The sequence below is a fragment of the Athene noctua genome, chromosome 1 (genome assembly GCF_965140245.1).
Source record: "Athene noctua chromosome 1, bAthNoc1.hap1.1, whole genome shotgun sequence".
In the NCBI taxonomy this organism is placed as follows: domain Eukaryota; kingdom Metazoa; phylum Chordata; class Aves; order Strigiformes; family Strigidae; genus Athene; species Athene noctua.
Window position 1 is genome coordinate 114,508,434 of NC_134037.1, and position 25,256 is coordinate 114,533,689.

Here is a 25,256-nt window from a genome sequence, read left to right on the forward strand (position 1 = left end):
TTGTAGTTCCCGAGGAGCCCGAGATAACGGCGTCAGCCAGCAGCAAAGAGGATGCTTTTGTAAAGCCTCCAGCACAAATCCAGGGGGAGGGACGATAAGTTTGCCAGTTGGACCTTTTTTTGTTTTTAAATTACGCCCATAAGAAGGTGCTACGGATTTCCATGTTGACAGAGCTAGCAGAGAAGCACAATGGGAAGGGTCCTGCCGAGGCAGGACCTGCATCGGGGTGCTCCCACTGCTCTGTGGCAGTAGCTGCCTGTTCTTGCCCCAGGCAGCTGCCCTTCCCCTCCTCCAGGCAGCAGGAGCGGCTGAACTCGCCCTCTACCTAACACAGCCTGCCCGGAGAAGGAAGCAGGACCGGCCATCTGGCTCGCAGCCACAAGGGCAGGAGGCAGCTGGTTTTGCGGGGAAGAACTGGCTACTTGTCCATCACAACAGCAGAGGCTCAGTCGCCTTGCACAGTCTGATGCAGCAGGCAGTGTTTGCTCAGAGGCTCCTCCAGAAAAAAATGAAAGGGCTATAAACTCCTGGACCAAGTCACCTCCTGGAGCAAGCTGATGTAGGCAAAGTAGTCTGAGACAAGGGGTAAAGAGAGATTAGTTCACTAATAGCTTATCATCACAAGCAGGTGGGTTTGCAAAAAAGCACATCCTCATGCCACAGGTGGCAATGAATGGACCAAGCAGACTTGTGCTTCTTCCCCTAGGCTGAATCTGAAACCTGAAAAGAAGCATTCAGAACATTTGTCTGCAACATCAGGACTCTCAGGAAAGGGACTTCTTTTTCAAAGTAAACTGCAAAGTATTACTTCTATGAAAGTACTGATTACTATGCAGAATGATCCCAGTATTTACCCAGCTCAGCTACTGTAGATGAATGGGCATGATAAACTGACCACAGTAGGCAGCTTCCTGGTTGTGAACTATAAAAGCTCAGACAAGCACGTGGAAATGTTCAGGCTTTGCTGCCCTGTTAGGAAAGGGTGAGGTTCCACCTTTATTCTCCAGGAAAACTTTGTACTGTTAAACTGAGCTGCGTTTGGCAACTGTAATTGCCACTACAGTCACTGGGCAGCTCAGGGAAGCATGCAGTAATTGTGTCATTAAGCGGGGAGGATGCTGGCTTTTTAATCACAGCTAACGTAACTCATCACGCTGGTCTCTGAGGCAAGAAAAGGAGGGAAGCAGAGAGCTAAGAGCACATGGTTTGTTTCATCGTGTGCCTTGGAAGAGCCTCATCCATTGCAGAGAAAGCCAGCCGCCCATGACCATTCAAGCAGTGGCCTTAAACTGCTAGGCTTAAGAGACATTAGGGCTTCTCATTATTCAACATTCTGGGGAGGAAACGTTCTCCAGAGGCTGTTAGTGGTCCCTGTGCAACCACAAAAGAGAGATGGAGCTGCAGCAGATATTTTATAGCTACTTCAAAGGCTGCCTAATTCCGGTGCTGACCTAGTGAGGGCAGGTAGAGCTCCCTAGCAACCCTGGCGCGTTTCCCCAGGGCTGCCAGCCCCTATCAGATTGCACACCTGACTTCACACAGTGCCTGTTACAAGGCTAGCCTCAAGCTCCTGTCCTCAGAAGACTCTTGCTGAAAGCAGGGGGTGAATTCCTGCTCACCTAACAGTGCCTCTGTGCTCACCCAGCAGAGCAAAAGAAACTGTCTCTTGCAGACAGTTTTGAGTTGCCAAAAGGAAGTAATACACAAACCACAGGCTTCACCAGTGTCCTTCAGATCTGGCTTGCTGGGATCCCTCTGCAAGTCAGGAAGGTCTTCTAGGGTCACAGTTATTCATCTTCGCCCAGACCATCAACAAAGTGATCCTCAAGCCAGCCACGCTTGCACCCACCAAAGCCATTACAATCAAGAGGGAAGGATCTCATGGCAAGCAATACAAAGGCATGACACATTTTCACAGGCAGAACTAAGGAACAGGGTGTGGAATTTACAAAAGCACATAAGATAACACCAAGGGATCAAAACTTAAGCCTACAATCCCAGGAGTGCGAGATACAATAGGTATAGCAGTTAACTGGCTAGTTTTCCAAGAAACATGAGCAAATAAGCAAGAAACAAGCCATGTCTACATAAATGCTGGCAGACCTGCAAAGTTGCAAAGCAATTTCAATGTTTCTGCAGCCTGCAGAACAGCAATATTGATCTCCGTCCCCTGTAAAGCTTTAATGAGCTCACTCTTACCAGTCTTCCTGAAGGAAAATGTTATTTCTACTTTTCTAGACATCTAACAGATCCAAAATGGCTGAGGTGCAAAGGCTCAAAGGCATTTAATCATTTCAATGCCTTTGAGGATCCGGGGGTAAATGAACTGCCTGAATAGAACAAGTGGTCTGCAGCACAGCAGGAATCCCAGGGCTGTTCTAGCACCTTCTTCACTTAGCATCCTCCCTCAGAGGGACAAAGCCACAGAGGTGTAAGCACAGAACAAGCAACTCCTCAAAATCTTCACAGACACTTCTGGGAACATGATGCAGAACTGGTCATGTTCTTCAGACTATCTTTTATCTCTGGCTGGCAAGGAAAGAGCCTACTAGAGCCTGCATGCATGCAGCTTCTGTGTGGATGCCCAGTAGAGAAATGATCGGTTTCTTGCCTTGCTCCGACGCCCACACACATGCTTTGCATCCTCTATCGGCCATACTTGAGTTTGCCACATTTCTGTGAAATAAAATGATGGAGAGACAGCCTAACAAACAGTATGAGTACAGGTAAGCTTTTCCAAGGGAAGGGCTTTAATTCCATTCATGAAGACAGATATTTTTTTCCTTCCAAGTACAGCTAACTCATAACATCAGTAACATCAAAAATTTTCACGTAGTCATAAAGCAGGCAGAATTGTGCACAGATGTTAGGGCACACAACACTTTGATGGGTTCTCTCTTCTTCCCACTAACACTATTTTTGTTTTGGTGACAACTTACATTGGCTACACAAAAACACACTTTGTGTCCCTCTCTCCACTGTTACCAAAATGAAGACTCCATTAAGGCAACTACTACTATAGCCAGGTACCCAACAGGTATACATAGTGGATTAAGAACAAAGCAGCCACATTTGCTGTGTAGCTCTCTGCGGGGCTTAATGTGAAAGGAACAGCATGATGGATGTGATTCATATTTAAAATGCACAGACTGACCTTCAGTCAGTGTGCTGGGTTTGTGTGTGGCAGGGGTTTTGGTAGCTAGTGAGGAGGCTACAGCAGTGGCCCCTGTGAGAAGCTTCTCGAAGCACCCCCAGCTCCAAGTCAGACCCACCTCTGGCCAAGGCTGAGCCAATGAGCAACGGTGGCTGAGCCTCTGTGATAAAGTGTAAGAAGGGGAATCTGGGAGGAGAAGTGGGAGTTGTGAGGAGGAGTTGCAAGGAGGACACCTACACTAACACTAGCAGAGGAAAGAGTGGGTGGTGTGCTACTGCACCCCCCCATTGCAGCCCATGGTGAGATGGCAGGGCCACCCCCCTGCACCCATGGAGGTCACCAGTGGAGCAGATGCCCACCTGCAGTCCACAGAGGACCCCAAACCAAAGCAGGTGGCTGCACCCAAAGAAGGCCCCGCTGTTGTAGTTCAGCACTGGAAGGACTGCAACACGTGGGAGCGATCCATGCCAGAGCAGCTCAGGGAGAGCTGCAGCCCCTGGGACGGACCCAAGCTGAGCCAGCTTAGGAAGGACTCATGTCAGATAAAGTTCATGGAGGACTGTCTCCACTGAGAGGGGAATCACATTGGAGCAGGAGAAGAATGTGAGGAGTTTCCCTCCAGCCCTGGAGAAAGAAGCAGCAGGACTGACTGCACACACCCCACCCCCCTCCCCACCCCCTGTGCTGCTGGGGAGAAGGAGGTAGAGAAACTGCGAGCAGAGCTGAGCCCAGGAAGAAAAGACCGGGGGGGGGGGGGAAGGTGTTTTTAAGATGTGGCAACACTCCTCACTGTCCTACTTTGTCTGTAAATGATGTTGTTGATAGTGTTTGAATTAAATTTATGTTCTTCCCCTAACAAGTCTGTCTTTTGTTCATGACCATAATGGGTAAGTCATCCCTCTCTGCCCTTATCTCGATTCCCAAGCCTTTTGCTTTATTTTCTCCTTCCCAGCACGGAGGTGGAAGGGGGGGAGCGAGCAGCTGCATGGTGCTCAGTTGCCCTGAGCTCAAACCACGACAGGCAGGCAGCAGAGCAAACTGCCAACTTACCATTCATGTGCAGTAAAAGAGAAGGTAAAGCTGCTAAACTGTGTAAGAGTACTAGACCCCACTACCAGAGAAAGTGTTTGGGGTTTGCATTTTTTTAATTCTTGAATATTCCTATTCATTCTTTGTTCTCATCTTTACTTAGAGAGCCATGAAATCACAGCCTAGATGCTTCCAAGAACTGAAACTGGCCCACCTCTACCCTCTCCTCCCTCCAAGCTCCAAACAGATTGCTTCTATGAACTGCAGCCTGCATTTCAAACACTATCATGGACTTTTGTTCCGGGTTTCTTCTAGCCAGGGTGTCTGTAGCAGGAGGAGGTGGATGCTGGAGCCTGTGAGGCTGGCTCTGTGGTTAGAGGTGTGCCCAAAGGGCTGATCTGCAGCATAAACAACTGGCAGATAGGTTGTAAGATTTCAAAGAGCTGATTTGGCAGCTGTTGTGTCCTACCTCACCTAGCTACAAACCCGCTTGACATCTTGATCCTGAACACAAAACACTGCGCACTACAAGAACTTCACATTGAGCACAGGGTCAACAAGGGGAAAGGAAGGCAGCAGGGAAAGAGCAGAAGAAAAACATTTCCTCTGAGCCTTGCATTTGGGATCCCATGAGTTCATTATTCCTAAAACATGGTTCCAGTATTGCTGTTCTGGCATGTGTAGAGCTTTCCTAATGTTAGCACCCAGCTAGATGCATGAATATCTTATTTCCCTTCACAGATTCAAGACATGGTTCCTAACAAAGCACTCAAATCACAGAAACACTGTGGATCATTTAAATGTAGATGTTCATTTCCCCATAAACAAAAACTTGTGACTTTTTGGATAGGTTTCAAAATTGGAAATCCATGGGGCCCCTCTGAAGTGACAAGTACTTTTGGGGGGGTTGGTTTGTTTGTCAGCGAGGATCTCCAAAGTAACAGTGGCAGGAGAACTCCCCTTAAAGAATTTTAGTCTTCCAGTGGTTTCAGCATGTCCCAGTTGGCATTTCCAAGCCTCTCCCCTTGGAGCATAGGAATCAATCCTCTTGGATTGCACTTTCAGCACACAACATAACTGTTGTTGAAATCTGAAGTCCTAGGGATAAAGGCATCGGTGCATCCCAGCTCTCACATGGCAGCCAGTGTCCTCCGCTGAAAGCTGTGGTAGTTCTTTGCTTGACAGACTGGGCTTTTCGCAGACCCGCAGACAGCTCTGACAGATCAGCGCCGCAGCCTGAGAAAGAATGCGTGCTTGCACTCCTTGCTGTCCAGGGGATAGTATTTGTCATAAAAATCCAAAATGTATTCTTCAGTCTTAAATCCAAACTTTTGGTAGAGCAGCATAGCAGGGTTGCTTGCAGAGACGTGAAGGGTTACGTCTTTGCCCATGCAGGTCTGCCAAGGGAGGGGAGAAGAGGGGAAAAAAAAAAAAAGAATCACAGCAAGAGAATGAGACAGCCTCTGGGGGAATGCGGAGGTGAAGAGATTCATCAGTTCAGGTATTCAAGTTACAGAGGAAATGTGAGAAAATCGCAGGCCTCGACACAGAAGTTACCACACATAGCAACAGCTGAAAGGTGAAGGGAAAGCTGCTGTTCCTCTGAGCTTTTGTTTCTGGGAAACATGGACTCTCTGACAATGAAAGCAGGTTTTGGATTATAATTTGTCATCTTTCCATTGTCAATTGCTAAGTAATTGTTAATTAAAAATAATCTCGGTGTACAGCACCAATCTCAAATACTTATTAACAATGGCCTGAAGAAAAGACAAAACATGCCAGAGGATCAGGCGCCATGCTCCTCCCCGTCAGCAAACAGAGCTGAGCTCTCTGGGACTGCGCTAGCAGCACCAGTGCACCTCTGGGCTGTCATGCTGGAATTCCTGTCTATCCCACCCAGCTCCTCTCCCATCCTTCAGGGCACAGCACTCAACTCCTGAGAAGGCAGGGAATTCAGTTCAGACAGCAAATGGCATAGCTGAAGTTACCTTAAAGATCCCAGATTATTCTAACCAGCAGCTCTCTGATAAAGATACTGATATAATTTTTTTTTTCCTGCTTTCATCTAGTGTTATAATAGCATTCTATGTATATTGAATGTATCATAAGTCTAAGTAGGAACAGTAATACCCTTTAGAAAGTTTCCAAGGTAGATCATTAAAAGGGAAAGCTCTCACAGGGATTTAAGGGAAAGAAAAAAGGAAAAAATATATATATATAAATGGGAGCCATTTTCAGGAAAGGAAGTTGGAGTTAGATCATTAAGAACATGCAGTTTGGTCCTCTAGGCCAGATGCATTAGAGGGCAGCTTCTGACAACAAACCCATCGAGACACCATTTCCATCAGTGCGTTTTAGATTATGCTGTTCCCAAGAATTCACACTGATTCAAGAAACACGTATGAAAGTGGCTCCAGCTACAGAGAGCAGACCCCGGTGTCAGCCCAAGGAGGCTGCAAAGCAGCACATACAATCTGGTGACTGAGGAACAGAAGGTCACAACCACCATTTCTTCTCCTGCATGACTAAATGCCTTCTACCACTGAAAAAAGAGTCAGCAATGGAAAAATAAATCTGATGAGCTGAACATACAATGGTGATCTCTCACTGCTAGCAAGCCTAATCAGCCTCAAACCTGCCTGGCTCTCCTCAACATGATAATTTTATGCTACTCTACCTGCAAGCAGAATTAGGTTAATTGGCTGTGATACATACTACAAAAAGCTGTGATGATTTTCTACAGCTGACTTGCCAACACACCCCAGCTCTGCTGGAGAGACATGAGTCCAGCTGCTGGATCCCTGTAAACCTTGGCTCAACGCTCACGCCTGTTCTCACTAGGTGTTGACATCCCATGTCAACAGACTACAGTTGAGGGCAATTTACTTAAACACTTTAAACAGAGATGCTCAGGAAATCTAGTGAATTTAAAGTAGATTGGTTAGTGGCCTGTGTCAACACAGAGATCAGAGATAGGCGGACACTGCAGAGAGCTGTGTAGGTAGAAGAGTTACCCTCAGGTGGCCCAGAAAAGCCACCCTCAGTGGAAACTGCTTTTCCAAGGTACAGATCACTGTTACCAAGGCTCTGCCAGCACTCCCTACCTCTCTTCAGACAAATGAGTATGAGGAAAAACAGTTTCAATGGCGAGTTTTTGCTAGTGCAGCTCATCTTGACTAAAACAAGTCAAGGAATGTTTCATATTGTCAGCTCTGCCAAGAGAGTTCAGGGAGTGGTAAAACTGTGGGTCCTGAAGAGGCACAGTTGGGCTCTGCAAATGCCATCTGTCTGCATCCTCACTCAAAATGAAGCTGGCTTTCTTGCAATTTAATTCAAGAAAGTGAATGGAATTAAGGCCACCTGAATAACAGTATTCATTCAGAGATTTAATGACGTTTAGCTACCTTAATACCACCCGTTTAGTTACCTCAGATTAATCTTCCCAAGTGTCCCTGCGGAACAAAGCCCAGAAGCTAGTTTGAACAAATTTGAATGAGGCTGCAAACACTTTTCTTTATCTTCAGTTCAGCTGGATTTGAACCAGAAGCAAAAGAGAATGATTAAGATCAGCAGGTGATTTAATGCAATGGCCCTGGTCACGGAATAAACCTCCAGCTGTAGCCAAGAAAAGCTGCAATAGATTGTTACTGAACCTCCCCACTATTATTTCATTTTCTCCTTTAAACCCCAAATTTACAGTATTACTGTTAAGTGAACTATTGACCAAAGAACACAAAAGTTAGTTTCCAATACAGTCAAAGTCCACAGCATCTCACTAATTCTGAGGACCTGACTAGTCTGATTATTCTTCTAAATACATTTAGGTTGCTTTTGAAGTGATTTCCCCCCCATAAATGTTCACATGGGCTTCTGACAATCTGTGTAGTTGTATATGGAAAGAAAGAGATGGAAAGGATGAACACAAGACTACTTACTTTATAATATTTGCATATTGCTATTTGCTTGTGCATGCAAGGAGAGGTAGTTCTTTAGCAGACATGGGGTTTTTTCCATTACCTGGATAAGATGGTAAATCATGAAGGTTGCAATCCCAGCTCTTCTCCACTCAGGGTGAACTAACAGAAAAGAGATGTAAGCTTCGTTGTATTTCACGTCTGGCACCATAAAACCAAAAGCAATTATAACTTTCTTATAAAGGACGACAACACTGAAGTCTGGATACTGCAAGCATTCTGACAAATCAATTCCTACAGAGAAAAAGAGAGAAACACCAGTTGAAAGCATTGCAAACCAAAAGTGTCACACTTGCATGGAAATTCAGGGTTTTAAGGCCTAGAAACACTCACTTGATCCCTTCCTTCCACCTTTATTTCAAAGCTCTGATACCAAGAGATGCTTCAACAAAACACACAAAATGAGACCTGCTTACTAGCGGAGAAATTAACAAAGCTGATTTCCCCTCAAATGACTAGAGGATGAAACAAACTCAGAAAGCACATTCTTTAAAACAGGATGGTTAAAAAAAAAAATTTATAATCACACAGTCTCAGCACCCAACCAGTCTTTCCTTGGTTTGTATTCTGAGCCATATATGCAGACTGCTAAGGACCCAGTTCTAAATATGCACGTGCAAATGTTTGCTGGATTGGGTCCTCGTAAGCTTGTGCCCCTTGCCCAGGGCTCTTAAGGGCTGCAGTAACATTAACAGGTACGAGTTTACTTAATTTCACCCCGGCGGGGCCAGCACCAAGTTGGTGTTCACCATTCCCATTCCAGCCGGCAAATGCTGAGGATCTGCCTGCAGACAGGCAATGGGGGGCAGTTCAGTGTATCCACCTGAAACAGTGGGTGAACCATCCTGTTCTGCCTGCAAACTCTATCCATACGCAGCAGACATGAAACTGGGCTTCAGCTTCGGTAACATTACCTGCCTAAGGTTCCTACCTCTTCTCCTCCTGGCCTTGAGCTCCTGCTGCTTCCTCTTGTGCATACTTAGCTGTCTGTGGAGTTGCACTGTGAACTTGACCACAGCTTTCAACGCTATCAAAACATTTGCTTTTAGCATGCAAATTCCCTAATCTGGGGCATGAAACCGTCTCTCAGGCAGTGGTACTTCTGTGTGTCAGAGACTGGACAGAAACACTTGAGGCTGCTGACTTCTGAGCGGTTTGTTACTTTGCTCATCACATCGCTGCTGCAGGCCAAGAGCATGCACACAGCATGTTGGGGCCAAGCAGTGCAGTTCAAGGCACAGACGACTGCTTGGTAATTTGTGTTGACAGGCCCTAAATGAGGTGCAAGACATAGCGGAGCTGTGCCATAAGTGTTAGTTTCAGCCTCAAATTGGCAATCGCAGATATATCTGGAACGTGGGATAACCAACTAGGAGAGTATGTTTTCCAGTAATGTTTATCACTCTTGATGAAATGCAAGACTTCATAAAGCACCAGGCATAAATAAGCGGATGAATTATTTTCTTGCTCGAGAGTAAGCTGGGTGGAGTACGACGTGGGAGGAATCGATTGGCAATAGGGAGCCGCGTTAATTATCTCAGGGCTGCAATTGACTGTGAAGTGCCTTACAGCATGTCTGTACAGGAACGCTACGTTGCCCTGAGCACGCTGGCGTCTATGAAATGGTGCCGTCCCCTCGGCACGCAGTTATTCCTGTAGGAAGATGCTTAGCTCAGGATGGTTTACCACTCATCTGCTCGGGAGATGTTTCCCAGTAGGGCATGAAGGCACAAGATACCATGAGAGACAACAAGGGGAATCTTGCTTCACATCAGCTCATTTGCGGTAACTGCAAACTTGTTTCTGCCTTGTGAGAAACAAGAAGAGCTCTGACAGGAAGCATCTGGAGAGGTGGAAGAACTAAGTCCTGGGCTCACCCCACCTGGTGAAGTGCCTAAAACTTAAGAATTCAGTCAATGAGTGCATCTCTATTAGAAGGCAACTGAGCATACCTAAGATGTCATTTACTGACGATAGCATACCCCAAGCACACATGCTTCGGATGCCTAAACTCAGGTGGAATTACAGCTATTTCTCTGAACAACAGTGCTAGCTTAATGGTGCCCTCCCAGCTGCATATCTCACCCCCTCCTCAGTTGTACCAGCCCATTGTGAAGCTAAACCCTCCGTATCCACAAAGACACTGCTGTATCTCATGAAGTATCACCTCCTTGCTTACCTCTCCTGCTAAAACAGGATTAAGGTACAATAAATCATATAATCCCAGCCTCAGAAAATTTTTGATTCCTGTTTGGAGACTGACGGGAGAGTCAGATTTCTGATTCAATGATGAACAGTTCACTGTTGGGTGCACACCCACGCTCCCTTATGTTAAATAGAACAGGGTGAGTCCTGAAGAATTTAATGAAGCTGCGACCCAACTTGGCCAGAACTTCAAATGCATTATCAGAAGAGGAGAGACTATGACAAAGGGGTTCAGCCTCTGTTGGGATTGCAAGCGTCTCTCATAAGCTCCAAAACAGCTTGCGAAAGGGAACGTATGCTACGTTATCTCCCTACAAACTGTACAATTTGGACAAGGAGTAGCACAAAGAGCTCTGATCCTGACTGCAGCATATGAGCACTGCTGAACTACAAACCCTGTTGAATCACTATCTGCAAATCCAAATGTAAAGCAAACAGTTACTTGGAATAAAGGTGCGTACTGTTTGTACTAGGCTTTTCTAAATTAGTCGGCCGTGTTGTTTGCTCATCAGAAACTGATCCATGCAGTAGATGAACATCACTATTATTATTTCAGAAGAACTATAGACTACAGACTCATAACTGCCTCCATAAAGGGCAGCCACGTCCCCAAACAGCCTACAGTTCAAGAAATGACACAGGAAAAAAACCAAAAAACACCCACAGCGATGCCCAAGCTTCCCCATACCTTGAAAATACAGAGGCTTGAAGAAATAAAGGACATCACGGTGAAGCTTGCAAGCTATAAGTGCAATTTCCAAATTTCACTCCAACATATCCAGCTTACAGCTGCTAGAAGAAACTTTCTCATGAAGCTAATGAACAGTAGGTCTCTGGTATAAAACTGTTTACTTCAGCTCCTGATTCTGCAAAACTGGATGCTTAATTTTAGTAACTGACTACTTCTACTGGCATCAATGGTGTTACCCAAACCAACCTATTTCTTTTAAGTGCTGTGCTAATTAGGGCCTAATTGCCCAGTTCTAAATGATCTCAAAAGACAAAGATACCAAACCAATGTCTCCATCTCAACTGCATTCCTATGACATCAGATAATGGTTTTCTAAGAACAGAGCCAGACACCAACTGAAGAAAAATTTGGCCCAAGTATATTTTTTCAGAACAAACCCACTTCCTTCTTAAAAAATCAAGTGCTGAAGGAATCTTACCAGGCCAGAAGAATTCATGGCACATGGAGTTTATAGTGGGGATGTGATTAGGGCGAACGTAGCAGTAATCAACGGGTGCTTCAGGCTCAGCCTTCCAGTTGAGATCATTCCTGTGTGGATACGCCCGGATTTCTGCCAGCAGCCTGAGTTTTGGGGGCTTTGTCTCATAATCGCGCCTGCCAGTAACATGAAGCAAACACAAAAGGCGAGTGAGCAACAATAGCCACCACTGCAGCTGAATGGGTACTGCCCATGAAATCATTTTCTGACATGCTCAACTTGAAACAAAAGAACAGAGTCTTCCATTCATGTGGGAAACCAGCACCCAGCTCAGCAAAAATACCCGTGTGTCAGAGACCAGGACACTTCCCGGATCCACAGCACACCAAGCCAACCTCTCCTTACAGCAGGAGCAAGGAAATCACAGCTCTCACCCAAGAGCAGGTGCAGCTTGCATCGAATGACTACAGTGATTCCCTCTCTGCCCTGCCCTCTTTTGGAGATTCCCCTTCCCAATGCAGAGTCAGTTTAACTACTCAGCTAAATAAAACACTATCCTTTCAGGGTTACCATAGCATACTGGGTTGTACTTCAAGGATGAGTGAGGAGCACTGCCCAAGAAAGGTGTCCTCTCCGTGGGTTCACAAGCCAAGAGCAAATTCAACCTCTGACCATCTGTACCTGATGTAAGGTTTCAGGACACGGGACGTGTAAGGACTGACAATACTGTGGTCTGTCAGCAGATCTTCTGAGCCTACCAGTCGATACAGAAACTTCGTTGTCTGCTGTCGATATCCCTTCATGGCAGGCAGCATTGTCTATACGTACAGTAAAATGCAGAAAGAACATTTCAGGAAGATTAATCAATGACTTGACACAGGGGAGTCACATCAATGGAGGGAGAACAAGGGCCTTTCAGGCCTCTACTATCCATGTTTGGGCAGGGCTGGAGTACAAATACATAGACATTGGGGTGCTGACACTGACAGACAGCTGTGCTAGATGAGCATGTCCCAAGAAAGGAGGGACTTGTGGGAGCATTAGTGGGGACACAACTGCAAGTCAAAATGAGTCTTGTTCACGTAATCCTTTTCACTCTGGGAGTCAGACAAGCTTGAGGTGACACCACTGTCTGCAGCAAAAGCTCTAAAACCACCAGTGTCAAAAGCTCAGATGGATTTGGAAAACACTCACCTGGTATCTGTCCAAGATCCTGAAGTCCTGACTAGTAGTTCTGTATGTTGCTTGGCCTACTGGGGACCTGGAAACACCTCCTTCTTTGGCTCCATAAATCCCATCAACCAAGAGCAGTGCAGCGTTCACAACTTGGTCCAAGTCGAAGAGCGGCAGTCCTCTTTCCCTCTTGGCCTGCCGGACTATCAGCTTGCGCCTCAGTCTCCGGGCCTCAGGGGTCATGCTCATGGCATTGGGACAGGCTTCCAGTCTCTTCAGCAGCAGCTTTTCCTCATAGATGCTAACAGAGGTATGCTTGGGAGCCCTGGGTTTAGCATCCTTCTCCAGCTGTGGCTTCCTCTTGTCTCGCCCCCTCACCTGAAGCGATGCATTTGACTCTTCAGGATCTTCACTGTCACCTTCCGTCCTTTCTGTTTTTTCTTCTTCGCTCTCCACCTCTTGCTTGATCTGCTCAGCTGTCTTCACTTTTTTTCTACTTGCTACGACATTGCCAGCACCGGCTGTCCCACTGGGAGGGGGCACGTACTCTATTCCTGGGTCTATGACTCCATCTCCTTCCATCTCCTCATCATCTATTCAACAGATCAAAATAATCCAGGAAAGAAATGTAAACATCAAAGCCCCATTTCAAAAACGGTTGTCACAGGACTTTTCTGCTAAAAAGAAATAATGTGGGTTTATCCAACACACTTCATTCGCTATTTACTTCTGGACCTCCTGATTTTGGACAGGAGACAGGGTAAGGAGTCCAATTGCAGGACACAGAATCAATCCTTCTCCTAAGGTGTCTTGCAATTTGACATCCAAAATCATGGCACTCAGCTCAGGGCTGCAAGCTCATGTTCTTTAACAGTGTCAAAATTGTTGAGAATTCCTGAAGACTGGTGATCAAAATGGTCAAGCTGGTGAGTTATATCTTCAGCTAGAATACCCTGGAGAAGTTATGTTTAAACTGAGGTGTGAGATATGAGAGACCAGGCCTGCGAGAAACTAAGAAAAACAGCCTGGGAAAGCAAAAGTTGAGGCTGATCAAAGAAATGCCTCAAACACTCACAAGACAAAACTATGAGTCATAGGGTGCATTCTGTGGAGGTTGAAGCTGATAACGCTGCCCCATGCAGCTGGAGGAGGGAACCCTGTGGAGACAGGACAGCCCTCCTCTGGAGCACCCGGGCAAATTTCAAGGGCCATGTGTCTGGTGAATGAACTTTGCTTCATTATTCACAAAATGCATATTAAAGTTAACACCCCTCAATATGCTAACGAAGGCTAACATGATCATGCTAATTACATCATCCCATGAAACACCTTACCCCGCCCTGTACATGGGATATGTAGGTGTGTGGGTCAGCCTAGGGGATGGACCCAAGGAAAGTGTGTATAATTCAAGGGGTGGGGGGGAAGAAAGGGGTGGGGGTCCTGGAGAGAGCAGTGAAGCGAAGAAGACAGCCGCCTCCTGGAACCCTCACTGGTGGGATCAGTGCAGGAACCCAGACCCGTGATCTGTATTTCCCCATTCCCTCTATCTCCCTGTTTTCCTTTTTCCAGTAAGAAATGCAAGGCATATCATATTGCTCACCACAACTTGCTATATACTTGACCAATTATCATGTGCTCAGTTAGTACATTGTGGGTAGTTAATAAATGCTTGGACTTGGAGACTTGTTGTCTGCTCTATTGGGGATTTGCGAATCTGAGTCACTTGTCCCCCTCGTCTGAGTGGGACGTGACATTAAATTGGTGTAGTCGGCAAGATCCCCTTTGGTGTCGGAAAGTCTTGTGAGATACTGGTTCTCTATCCGACAAACTTTGACAGGGAGAACTGGGAATTGGCCCCTCAGCTCTAAGCTGGGAGAGGGTCTGAGGGATACTGATTCTCTATCCGATAAGGACAGGGAGAACCGGGAAGTGACCTCTCAGCTCTAAGCCGGGAGAGGTTCGAGCAGTGGCAAGCCATGACGGGCCAGGAAATGTTGGTACTTGACTGCTCCCCTATTTTTGAGAAGCTGAAGGAGTGTAAGGCTTGTTCTCCTCCTTTAGTAGAGGTTTGGGCCCACAGTAAGTGGCATAATCCAGAAGCAGTGGCGAGCTATATCAGTGTGCTTGCGGGGATGAAATGGTCACAACCAGGCAAAGGAACAGCTATAGTGTGTGCTGTATTAGGGGCAGCACTGACTGCAGCCCAAAAAGATAAACATGTTAAGAAACAACTAGAAATGGAAATGATGAAATCCTTACGAGTTCTGGTAAAAGCTTTCCAGGATCAATTGGTCGAGGAATGTAAAGTTACTGAACAAAAAGCTAAACTCTGGCAAGAGCAAATTGAAGTTTTGAAAAGCCAATTAGCTGATGAGCGTAACATCACTCAGTGACTTCACACGGCTCTATTAGATGCCTTGGACTGAGAAAAAAAATCTCACAGTCCAAAAAGGGGAATGAACAAAAATCCTGCAACCGGACAGATCTTGGCTCTGTTCCGGATAGTGAACAGGGAGTTACAAGTCTGGCAAAATCAGCAGCCTTGTATCCAACAAAGGATTTAGAGATAAGCCGAGAAATTTTTTACCCCGAAAATAAGGAGGCAAATTTAAGACCATTAATTAAAATGGAGACCACCGAGGGTCAGGGTGGAAGAACTCCACAGGTCACCATTCAAACTACACCATACTCAGCTACTGAGCTTGCAAAAATTCAGGAGAAATATACCAGACAAGCTCAGGAAACTTAGACTGAATATGTGTGGAGGGTATCTTTGACTCGTGGTGACCAAATTTTCTTATCAGAAGATGAGGCCCAGGGGTACTGGGGGCCAGGGGTTTTCTTAGTTACTGATGACCAGAGAGAGCCGTGGCCGTTAACTCAACAAGCTGCTTATTGGGCTGGGGGTCTGGACCCCTTGGAAAGGGGGGATCCAGTATGTATTGAGACCCCAACCATAAATCATTTGACTGAAAGTCTGCAGAAGGCTGCTTGACTTCAATTAATGCATGATAGGCGTTCGTTTCCGCAGCAGCTTTCCCTGATGATATTAATTGCTAACCCCAATCAAATGACTCCCCTAATTCGGGGCTTGCCAGACTCTTTGAAATCACATGCAGTATGATTATAAGATTGTTTGCGGAATGCATTAGCCCCACGAGGGGGGAGACGGGCAGGGGGAGAACCATGACTTGGGGAGAGACAGCTCAGGACTTAATAAACTACGGCCGGAGAATGGGCCTTACCGGGGGAAGGGGTAAATGTAAGCCCTCGGTACGCAGAATGGAACAACAGGAAAATCTGTCTCCTTCCCCTCTGCAAGTTTTAAGAGCAAAGAGAAACCTCTTGTGGACTGAGGGAACTAGACAGTGGATTCCCCAAGACTTAATGGATGGTCTGCCTACAACAGTTTTAGAAAAGCTCATTCGAGCCTGGAAAGGCAGAAGGAAGCTCCCCCCCAACCCCGGCTGCCTGGAGAGAGCAGTGAGGCGAAGAAGACAGATGCCAGCGGACAGCTGCCTCCTGGAACCCTCACTGGCAGGATCAGCGCAGGAACCCAGACCGGAGATCTGTATTTCCCCATTCCCTCTATCTCCCTCTTTTCCTTTTTCCAGTAAGAAATGCAAGGCATATTGTATTGCTCGCCACAACTTGCTATATACTTAACCAATTATCATGTGCTCAATTAGTACATTGTGGGTAGTTAATAAATGCTTGGACTTGGAGACTTGTTGTCTGCTCTACTGGGGATTTGCGAATCTGAGTCACTTGTCCCCCTCGTCTGAGTGGGACGTGACAACTGAGGGAATAGGTTAGGAGTCACAGAAGCACAGGATTTATACCTCTACAGAACTTGACTATCCTTCTTTCCAACAAGAAGTGCTTTATTCTCAAGTTCCCCAATTAGATTGAGGTCTGGCTTCCTTAAGGTACTAAAAGCACTCAGCCTGCATCACTGCTTTGCAACCTAACTGAAATGTAAAATTTGTTAGTTGAGATGTCTGAACTTATAGAACCACTGGAACATTACTGTGAGAATTAAATTTCTCCCATTTAAGAAACAGAATTAGAGTTGCTATCTAACAGTGTAATCTGTGTTGCAGTGAAATGCTTACACTGAGCAGTGCAGCAGTTGCTAGATGAAATCTACCCACTGTTTATTCAGGATCCCTCAGAAAATGATAACGGTGGTTTCTTCTGGCCTCCAAAGCTGGCAATACAACTATGGAAAACTAATCAAGATTTACAACTAAGAGTTTTACAGGTTACTTTCCATCTTATTTTGTAAAGATCCTGCAGCTCATTGGAAGTTTGTTGTTTTGTTTTGGTTTGTTTTTTTAAAAACACCTTCCTTGACAACTACGTATGGCTTATTATTAAAGAAAAAACACGGCATCCCCTACCGTGAAACAGAGCCTGTGGTGGCATGACATCTGGGATGAGATCTGCTTCTGAGAGTAGGCTGGGAGTAGCTGAATGCGAGGCTGGAGTGCCAGGAGCAGAGAAGTCCAGAGATGGGGAAGGAGAAGGACTTGTCAGAGGAGTGCGATCTGAAGAGCTCAAGGAGGAGAAGTCAATCACCTCTCCTTTCTCAAGGACGATATCAGGACGACGGCCTCGACTGGTGAATTTAACGGGAGTGGAGGAAGTACTCCGGTCCAGGAAGCCAGCTGCCTCTTTCTGGGCTCTCCGAATATCCTTGGCTTCCTGAGTACGAGACCTCTTCTCCTTCAGCTCCATGGCTGATTCGACTGGATTGCGGCTTACCCGCTTCCTGAGTCCTTCCACAGTAATGATGGGATCCAGAGGTGGCTTTGAAGCTGCTGAAGAAATAGTTTGCTTATTCTAACAGACACTGAGCTCATGCGGTCACTGGATACATACTATACAGTCAGAAAAACACACTAACTATAAAATGTATTTTCAAAATGTACAAGAAATTAACTACAGGACATGTAGTCAGTGCACCACTAAAGCCTCATTTAAGACCCAATTTTGGTCCTCTGCACAGAAGGCAATTTGCTAGTGCAGACCAATCATACAAAAACCTTTCGCAGGGTAAAGATGAACAGAGAAATTGTAGGTTTCAGCTACAAAAAACCTGAACAAATCTCAAAAGCCTTTGAATTGGTTAGAATGATACAAAAAGGCAATAAAACAGGCCTCGCATACTACAGCATATGCAACATAGTCATCTTAAGATCAAGCATTACTGCAGAAAAAAAAAAACCCACCCATGCTCCGTAACTGTCCATATGCACAAACACATTGTTTTAAGTAAACTTTTCTCATGTATTCCAGCTCTGTCCCTAGCTAGGAACCTATACACCACTGGAGAAAGAGTTACCTTTTGCCTTTAGTGCAGATGCAGACAACTTCTCTCCTTCAGGTTTCATTGTTGGGGGTTTATTATGAACCAGTTTCCACCACCCCGGTTCTCCAAATTCCTGTGCCCCTGAGCGGAAAAACAAGGGGCTTCCCACAGAAAGACAACCAGCGACTGTGCTCCACCATGTTGAGGTCTTTTTCCTACGTTGAAAGGAGGGATAACAAGTGTTAGGTTCCCACTTGCTACCTGTGCTTTCATCCTGAAGCCTCCTCCATCCACCAAGATGGGAAGTGCAGAGTGCTTCTGCCACTGATGCAGGGGGATGATGCACTTCCTACATCCCCACCCTTAAAGAGGTTAAAGATTAATTAATTTCTTCTCAAAGAGAGAACCATTCTGAAGGGCAAGCTACAATGCACTGGTGGGCTCTGATGCAAAGTGCCGTGTACATACGCTCCATAAATGCCATGCGAACACAGCACGGTGAGAGGCAGTTTTTCTTTTATCAATGAGCCACAACACACCAAACCTACAGAGGAAAGGTCTACCCTGCTACTGGAACGCCCAACTTTCAAACGCTGACATTGCTACCCTTTCACTCTGCGGAGCTGGGTACTCTACTGGGCATCTGAGCGCTTTTTGTTCCTCTAAGAACTGGACACAGGGCTAAGATATCATTTAGAAAAGAAGTGAGAAGAAACATTAAAAAATTGTCCCTGTAGCAAACAACTGAGGCACTCCCTTGGATACTGGAGAATCACGTTCATGGTGGAGCCTAAACCCATATTTGCACAGGATCTCGGGATTCCTTCTTGCCTTTGCACACCTCTACTGGCAAAAACTTCAGTACTCAGGCTAGGCTTGGCCCAACAGGTATTCACTGCTGTCTGAGTGTTGCAATTACACACCTTGGGATACTGACCCTCAAGTGTGGGTGATTAACTCAGGTGCTCCAGATCAGAGTTTGGAGCATTACAGTAAGTCTGGATAAGCTGTACTTTAATATGCCAAGGAAATAAAGCTTGCACACCCTGAACCGCTACATGTATGGTTCAGCTGTCCCTGCTTCATCGGTGGCTTGTCCAGGCAAGTGGGGAGACTATGCCTGAGGCTAGTAATCACTTCATCTGAATTTTAATCAGAGCAAGGAGTGCCCAGTTCCCAGGGCAGGTTTCAAAAGGCAGCATCCAACCCTGAGAGGTGATGGCTCATCAGCTGCCTTCCTATCAGGGTCCCCGTGGTTTCCAGAGGGGACAAATACTAACATTTCTGAGAACAGAGCAAGGAAGCACAGACAAGCAATGACAGCAAAGCCAAAGAGCAAATCTGGTTAGGGAGAACAGCCAAAACTTACAACAGAGAAATCCCTGTCGAAGAAAAGAAGCTGTGAAGTCAATCAAACCTACAACTTCAAAGGCTTCCTTGGTTCCTTTACTGCCTCTATAGCAGGTGCGTTAACAGAAGACTTGGGTTTGACAACTTTAGCACACTCAGATAAAACGTGCCGTTCGCCTATACAACACATAGCTCATCATGCCGCAAAGGCTGCCCTTTATGAAAAGGGTGCCTACTCTGACAGCTTCTTTCTTTACACACACTGAAAAACTTTTCAGTGGTTCGTAACACCTGCTACGTAAAAGCTATTTTATTAAGATTCAAAACAATCTGAAAGGTGAGGCCAAATTTTCCTTTTTGGAGAACTTGGTCTGTGCAAGCTTTATAACCAAGTATAACTAAGTACTTTGCAAGATCTCTTTTTTTTTTTTTTTTTTTTAAAGCCCAGTGACATCAGGACTAGCCCATCTGTTGTGACTGTTCAGAAAGACTCAAAGGCTTTGCAGGTTCATACACTACCTAAAGGAATATAAAAAATAATTCAAAATATATGCATTTACATTGCTTTTGTGTGACATTCCTGGGGTTGTTCTTTCCCCACAAAGAAATGCTTATTCTTTCTCAAGAGTAGCCCTCATGCCTACATTCAGGTTCTCAAAATTAAATCCTTCAATATTCTCACTACTGAGGCTCAACAGGGACATCACCAAATTAACCAGGATTCTTGTCCATCTGTATAACAGGTTTTAATTCCTTTAGTTCACCAACCAGACCTCCAGGAAAACATCACGTCTTTACCTGTTCCCTAATAAGAAAGTCCAGTGTTTCTCAATAAAAGCACAAATATCTTCTTTCCATCTGAAGTACCCCTGACGGCCCGTTCCTTCCAGAGATAAATTGTACATTGCCAGCATGACGACCTGGAACAGAAAGTGTTGGATACAAGTGAATCTTTTCTGCTTCATCTGCTCAACTGCCTCCCTCCAGCCACCACACACACATTTGCTCCCTCATACATACGTTGTTCTTGCAACATCTTATAGGGAACTTCTGAAATCCATCTTCCTCCTGTTTTCATGCTGTCCCCATTCTCATCTTTCTACTGTTAAATGCAAATCCTCCCTGAGATTTCTCCATTCCAGGGGAATAACAAGCTGCCTAGTTATGTAGGTTTATGCTGAGACACAAGCTTTTGCAGCAGCTGTATAAATTAATTACATCACAACTGGGGTCTGAATGTAGTGTGGAGGTAGAGAAAAAGTCTTTCAGAAAAAAAAGGTCAGAAGTAATCCTACTATCTAATCCATCATAAACACAGTGACGTTTTTTCCAGATACCGTTACATCTCAAACTGAACAGACTGTAAACTCTGTAAAATCACATATCTACTAATTGTTCTGGGTATGCAAGAATTAAGTTTGTCTCCAGGTGTTCTTCATTAAACACAATCCATTTACAGCCCATTCAGATGCCTCACAATTAAATTCAGTCTCACCTATTACATACCTAAAGTAAAGGGTAGGTTTGAAAAATATCACACCTCTTTTTAAGTAAATCCTTGGTGACCAACTGTTAATTACATTTACCCAATTCATTTGAATACAATTAACATCAGCTGGGCTGGGACCATCTTTCAACAGTCACACAGCCTCGGTTGGATACAAGGACTTACTCTTCATTGTCCGAGAAGTTTGAAATGTGTTTTTCTTAGGGAGATCGGTCTCCCTGCAGTGGACCATAGCTTTCTGGAATGCATTGATGAAGATGCTCACAACCCCTCTTAGTCTGATAACTATTTATCTAGGATTTTGTGGTTTTTAAGTCAGGTGTGACAGTGTCTCAGGAATTAAAACGATTCTCTTTCCAGCTGGCTAAAGATAAGGATCTGTTGCCACATACTCTGAAAAAAATCCAGAAATCACTGTCCTCATTTTTCCTACTTCAGGTAAGTTGATTTGTTCACTTCCCTCAACTCAACTTACCCAGAAGCAGCAGCAGCTCTGTCTGCTGGAAATCTAGGGATATGGTCTCTTCACCAGTCAACTTTTTTCCTCACCTGTTTTGATTTTGTCTGTCCCTTCCCCATGGCACTCTGAAGAGGCCTGGGTGTAATGCTAGCAGCCTTTGCTCTCTAGATCTGTAACCTGCTGAAACTCTGCCGGTCTGCTAGCCACAGACTGCTTCGCCAACCTTTTCCCCTGCACAGCCCTGCACTGGGCACCATGCGAAAGCACTGTAGGGGTTTACGACCGATGTTTTAAATGATCTATTATGAGACAGCACACCACTACTGTCCCAAAGAATGCAACTAGATGTTTCACACATAATGCCTGATGTTCAGCATGTGGAAACACTTAATGCTGAACAAGAGCTACCGCCTGATTGAATTCATTTTAAGCAGAAGCAGCCAGCACTGCCTGCCTGCCCCTCCAGTGCCCTGCTTAGAGTAAGATGATGTGCATCAGTCTACCCATATGCGGTTGCTGTATAATGCAAATTATTTTGATTGCTCAGGTGTGCAAGTGACTGAAACAGCAAATTCCAGCAAGGACTGTGGCTAGTCAGTAAGCAGCCAGGTTGGAGCTTTGCGTTCAGGGAGCTAGCAAGCTTCCTGTTTGCACGTTGATGCCTCACTAGTTTTACATTTGCTCATATACACAAAAACCTGTTCATGCCTAGCAGCCAAATTGCATTCATATTGCTTTTCCAAACCTGCCTGAAGCCATGAGCAACATAAGGGGGGAAAAAAAAAAATTTAAAAAAGGAATGTGGATTGCATGATTATCTATCTTTCATGCCCAAATTCTAAAATGCAGGCAATCCTTAGCTAATTAATTTCTTAAGTTCATGCATATGTTCCTTTGTTACCTATACCTGATCCTCCTTTCCTAGGTAGCACATACTCAACAATTTTAGCAAGTCCTGTGGTTGTTCTGCTGGCACAAACATTTTACTTACTTGTTGCCATGTTAATCTCAGCCGTTCAAATTGCTCCTTCCCATCTTCTGAGCAATCAGAGCAAGTAAATCTGAAAAAATTATCTCCTTTGAGGTAGCTGAGCTGTTCCCTCAGTTGACCTAAAATGAATAGGTAAAAATCAATTTCCTGGTCCTTTTATAGGAGAAAGTGCTGCAAAGGATATTTGGATTTCCTACACCATCAGGCAGAAAAGTACTTTTTGCCTTTTTCCCAAAGTCCAGAGACCCAGATGGTTCCCAGGAAGCATCAGAACTTGCTGCAATGGAGGGCGCAGATTCATTTCACAGTTGCAGCAGTGAACAACTGAATTGCACAGGCATAAAAAAAGGGCATTCTACCTAACATGTGAATGCAGGTACAAAGCCATGGATTTAGCTGTCTCCGTTGCGTTTCTCATTCCTTCTTCCTGCCCCAGGATAATCTATATCCTTCAATCAATAACTGTTTTCCCGGTCTACTAAAAAAAAAAAAAAAAGCTGACCTGTTAAAAAAGGTATGCCACTGCAAAGGCTATCAGAATATACAAGCATCTCTTCCAGGTTATCTTCCCACTCACTGCTACATGTCTTTACAGCTCTCTCTTTCCCTGTCCACAAATTGTTATTAAAGTAAGATTGCCAGTCCCCGTCTACAGCAGCCTGCAGGATGCAGTGCTGCAGACACGGTGTGAAACTTTAAGGTATTTATTTATCCTATCAGGAAAAGATCTTCGTTCCTTGAGACTGAGAGCCAAAGGAATGGCCTAACATTATCAGAAAACACTACTGCAGTTGATGCATTAGATCCTAAATCAGCAAAGCACTTCACCATATGCTTTGCTGTGCAAAGATAACCCTGGGTAAAAGTTTGCCTGAACAAAAGCAGTCTGCTGGGATAGAGCCACCTGTGAAACCCCACACATCCGAAGTTACAGGCTCTAATTCTACCTTTCTACAGCAGAGAAAAGAAAATAATCATATGAATCATGATTTCTAAACTTAACAGGGGTTAATTTACACAGATATGAAAAACTAAAAAATAAAATCACAGGACGAGGAAACAGTTAAGACTACAGCATTTCTGAAAGACCTTTCATGTGTGAGTTTTCTCTAGAAGTATGACATCTCTTTTATTGTATAACGGCACCAGATCAAGCATTTATAATACAAGGATACTCTGCTTCCATAGCGTATTGCAGAATCTATCTATTAAAGTTGCACCTATGTCTGATGGGAAAAAAACCCCACACTTAGTAGATTAACAGAATTTCTACACGGCAATTAAATGTAAATATGACCATTTGTCTGTGGATGTTGGCGATTTTACAAATGGCAATTGGTATCAGTATAACTGAACAATTAGCAAAGAGAACAGTACTTCTCCTTTCTAGCTTGTTCACTTTGCACATTTGTATCTAGTTACTGTTGCTCTGTGACTGGCTTTTTCTGCTTTTTGGATTTCTTCCGCAGCACCGAGAGAGAGGAACAACTTTGTAAAATAAAAGAAATTGAGTGTTAAATCAAGTGCTCTAAGATATCTCATGCTACTTTTAATCTGCTCCATTTTTTTTTATTAATACGTTTCAAGTTAATATGTCACTTTGACTGCATACTACCTTAACAGCACGATGCAGGTTCCATTAAATTAGCATCAAAACACTAACACACCTTGAGAGTGTAACTTCTACACTGTAACGTTCAGCAAATTCTAAAATGTACCTGCAAGGCAGGTGCCATGTGCAGTGTTCACTACTTCTAGCCATAAATAAACCAAACCACCAACAACTTAAAAAAACCCACAAAAACCAAAACCAAACCAAAACCCCAAAAACAAACAAACAAAAAAACCCCAACCAAAAAAAAAAAAAAAACAAACAAAAAAAAACCCCAGAAACCACATGCTTAGCAGCATCTAGCTTTTGGATCTAATAATAGATCGGATAATGCAGAATTTAGGAAGGCCAGTCTGTTACGTTGCTAACAGCATATATCTTATATCAAGCAGCAATAGCAGAGGGATCAAGTTCTGCAGGTTGCTCCAAATGCCTCCCAAAGCTAGCTGCTACAGGCTGGACACGCTTCTGTGAAAGCTAACTTCAGTTCACATTATCGGGAAACCACTAACGTTGAGATTTAGCCATATGCTCCACGGATGTGACAAACGGACCAGAACAAAAACAACAAAAACCCCACCAAAAAGTAGCACCATCCCAAAGCCCTTTTCCTCCACAGAGCTCTACAGTAAGGGTCATTATCTTTACCTGAGTGAGCAGAGAGGCCAAGTTGCTTAGCCAGAGCCCCCTAAACATAACAACGGCAAGACTCAGGAGGGTGCGTGTGTTTCTGGAGTCACACCCTTGTTCTCTACTAATTAAAGAAGACAGTCCCTTTTACAGGGAAAAGCTTTGGACACCCGTACAGTTCATGGATCGAAGGGCCTAACGCAGACAGCTGGCATCAGGCTGCGGGGCTCCATGCCACGCCAAGACAGCCCTTCTCCTACAGCATAGGAAGGGATACAGCTAAGCAGGGGCTGCCCTTAAAGCAGATATGCGTGCAGGACAGTATAACTACCCTGCGAACAACCACCACAGCAATGCAAGTGAGACACAACACAATCGACAGGCTTACTTGCTGGAATCCACTTCTGGCACTTCTCGCAGTAATATGACATCTCCTCCATCCAGGATGCGTCACCTTCATCACTGTTCAGAGAGTCCCCGCTCTGGTCGTGTGATAAATCCACCGAAGCCTGGTCCTCAGACTCGACAATCAGGAGAGTTTCCCCTTCCACCTCACCCTCCTCCAGGCCCTCAGAGGTGGAGGTCCTGGTGGCTTCGTCATCGTGCCGGCTCAGCAGCCCACTCATGTGAACGTTATTAGCCATCCTAGATGGTGTTTGCACAAAGAGCGACTCCTCCCCACACTGAC

The 25,256-nt window shown here is 45.0% G+C and overlaps 1 protein-coding gene across 5 annotated transcripts; it reads right to left on the reverse strand.

The window, feature by feature from the left end:
* Positions 1-2,733: 2,733 nt before the first annotated feature.
* On the reverse strand, positions 2,734-25,212 carry KAT14 (lysine acetyltransferase 14). 5 transcript variants are annotated; one of them, XM_074897450.1, is made up of 10 exons: positions 24,957-25,212; positions 22,327-22,445; positions 20,167-20,288; positions 18,052-18,233; positions 17,108-17,524; positions 12,726-13,297; positions 12,213-12,349; positions 11,532-11,641; positions 8,201-8,391; positions 2,734-5,580 (listed from the first exon to the last, which is right to left on the reverse strand). In XM_074897450.1, exons 1-10 carry the CDS (start codon positions 25,210-25,212, stop codon positions 5,407-5,409), a joined length of 2,280 nt encoding a protein of 759 aa, XP_074753551.1. In that variant the 3' UTR covers positions 2,734-5,406. The 5 variants fall into 5 exon arrangements, with proteins under 5 accessions (XP_074753551.1, XP_074753549.1, XP_074753552.1 ...); XM_074897448.1 differs by having other exon boundaries at positions 11,532-11,707; XM_074897451.1 differs by having other exon boundaries at positions 11,532-11,707; positions 12,300-12,349; positions 17,108-17,527.
* Between the last annotated feature and the right edge of the window lie 44 nt (positions 25,213-25,256).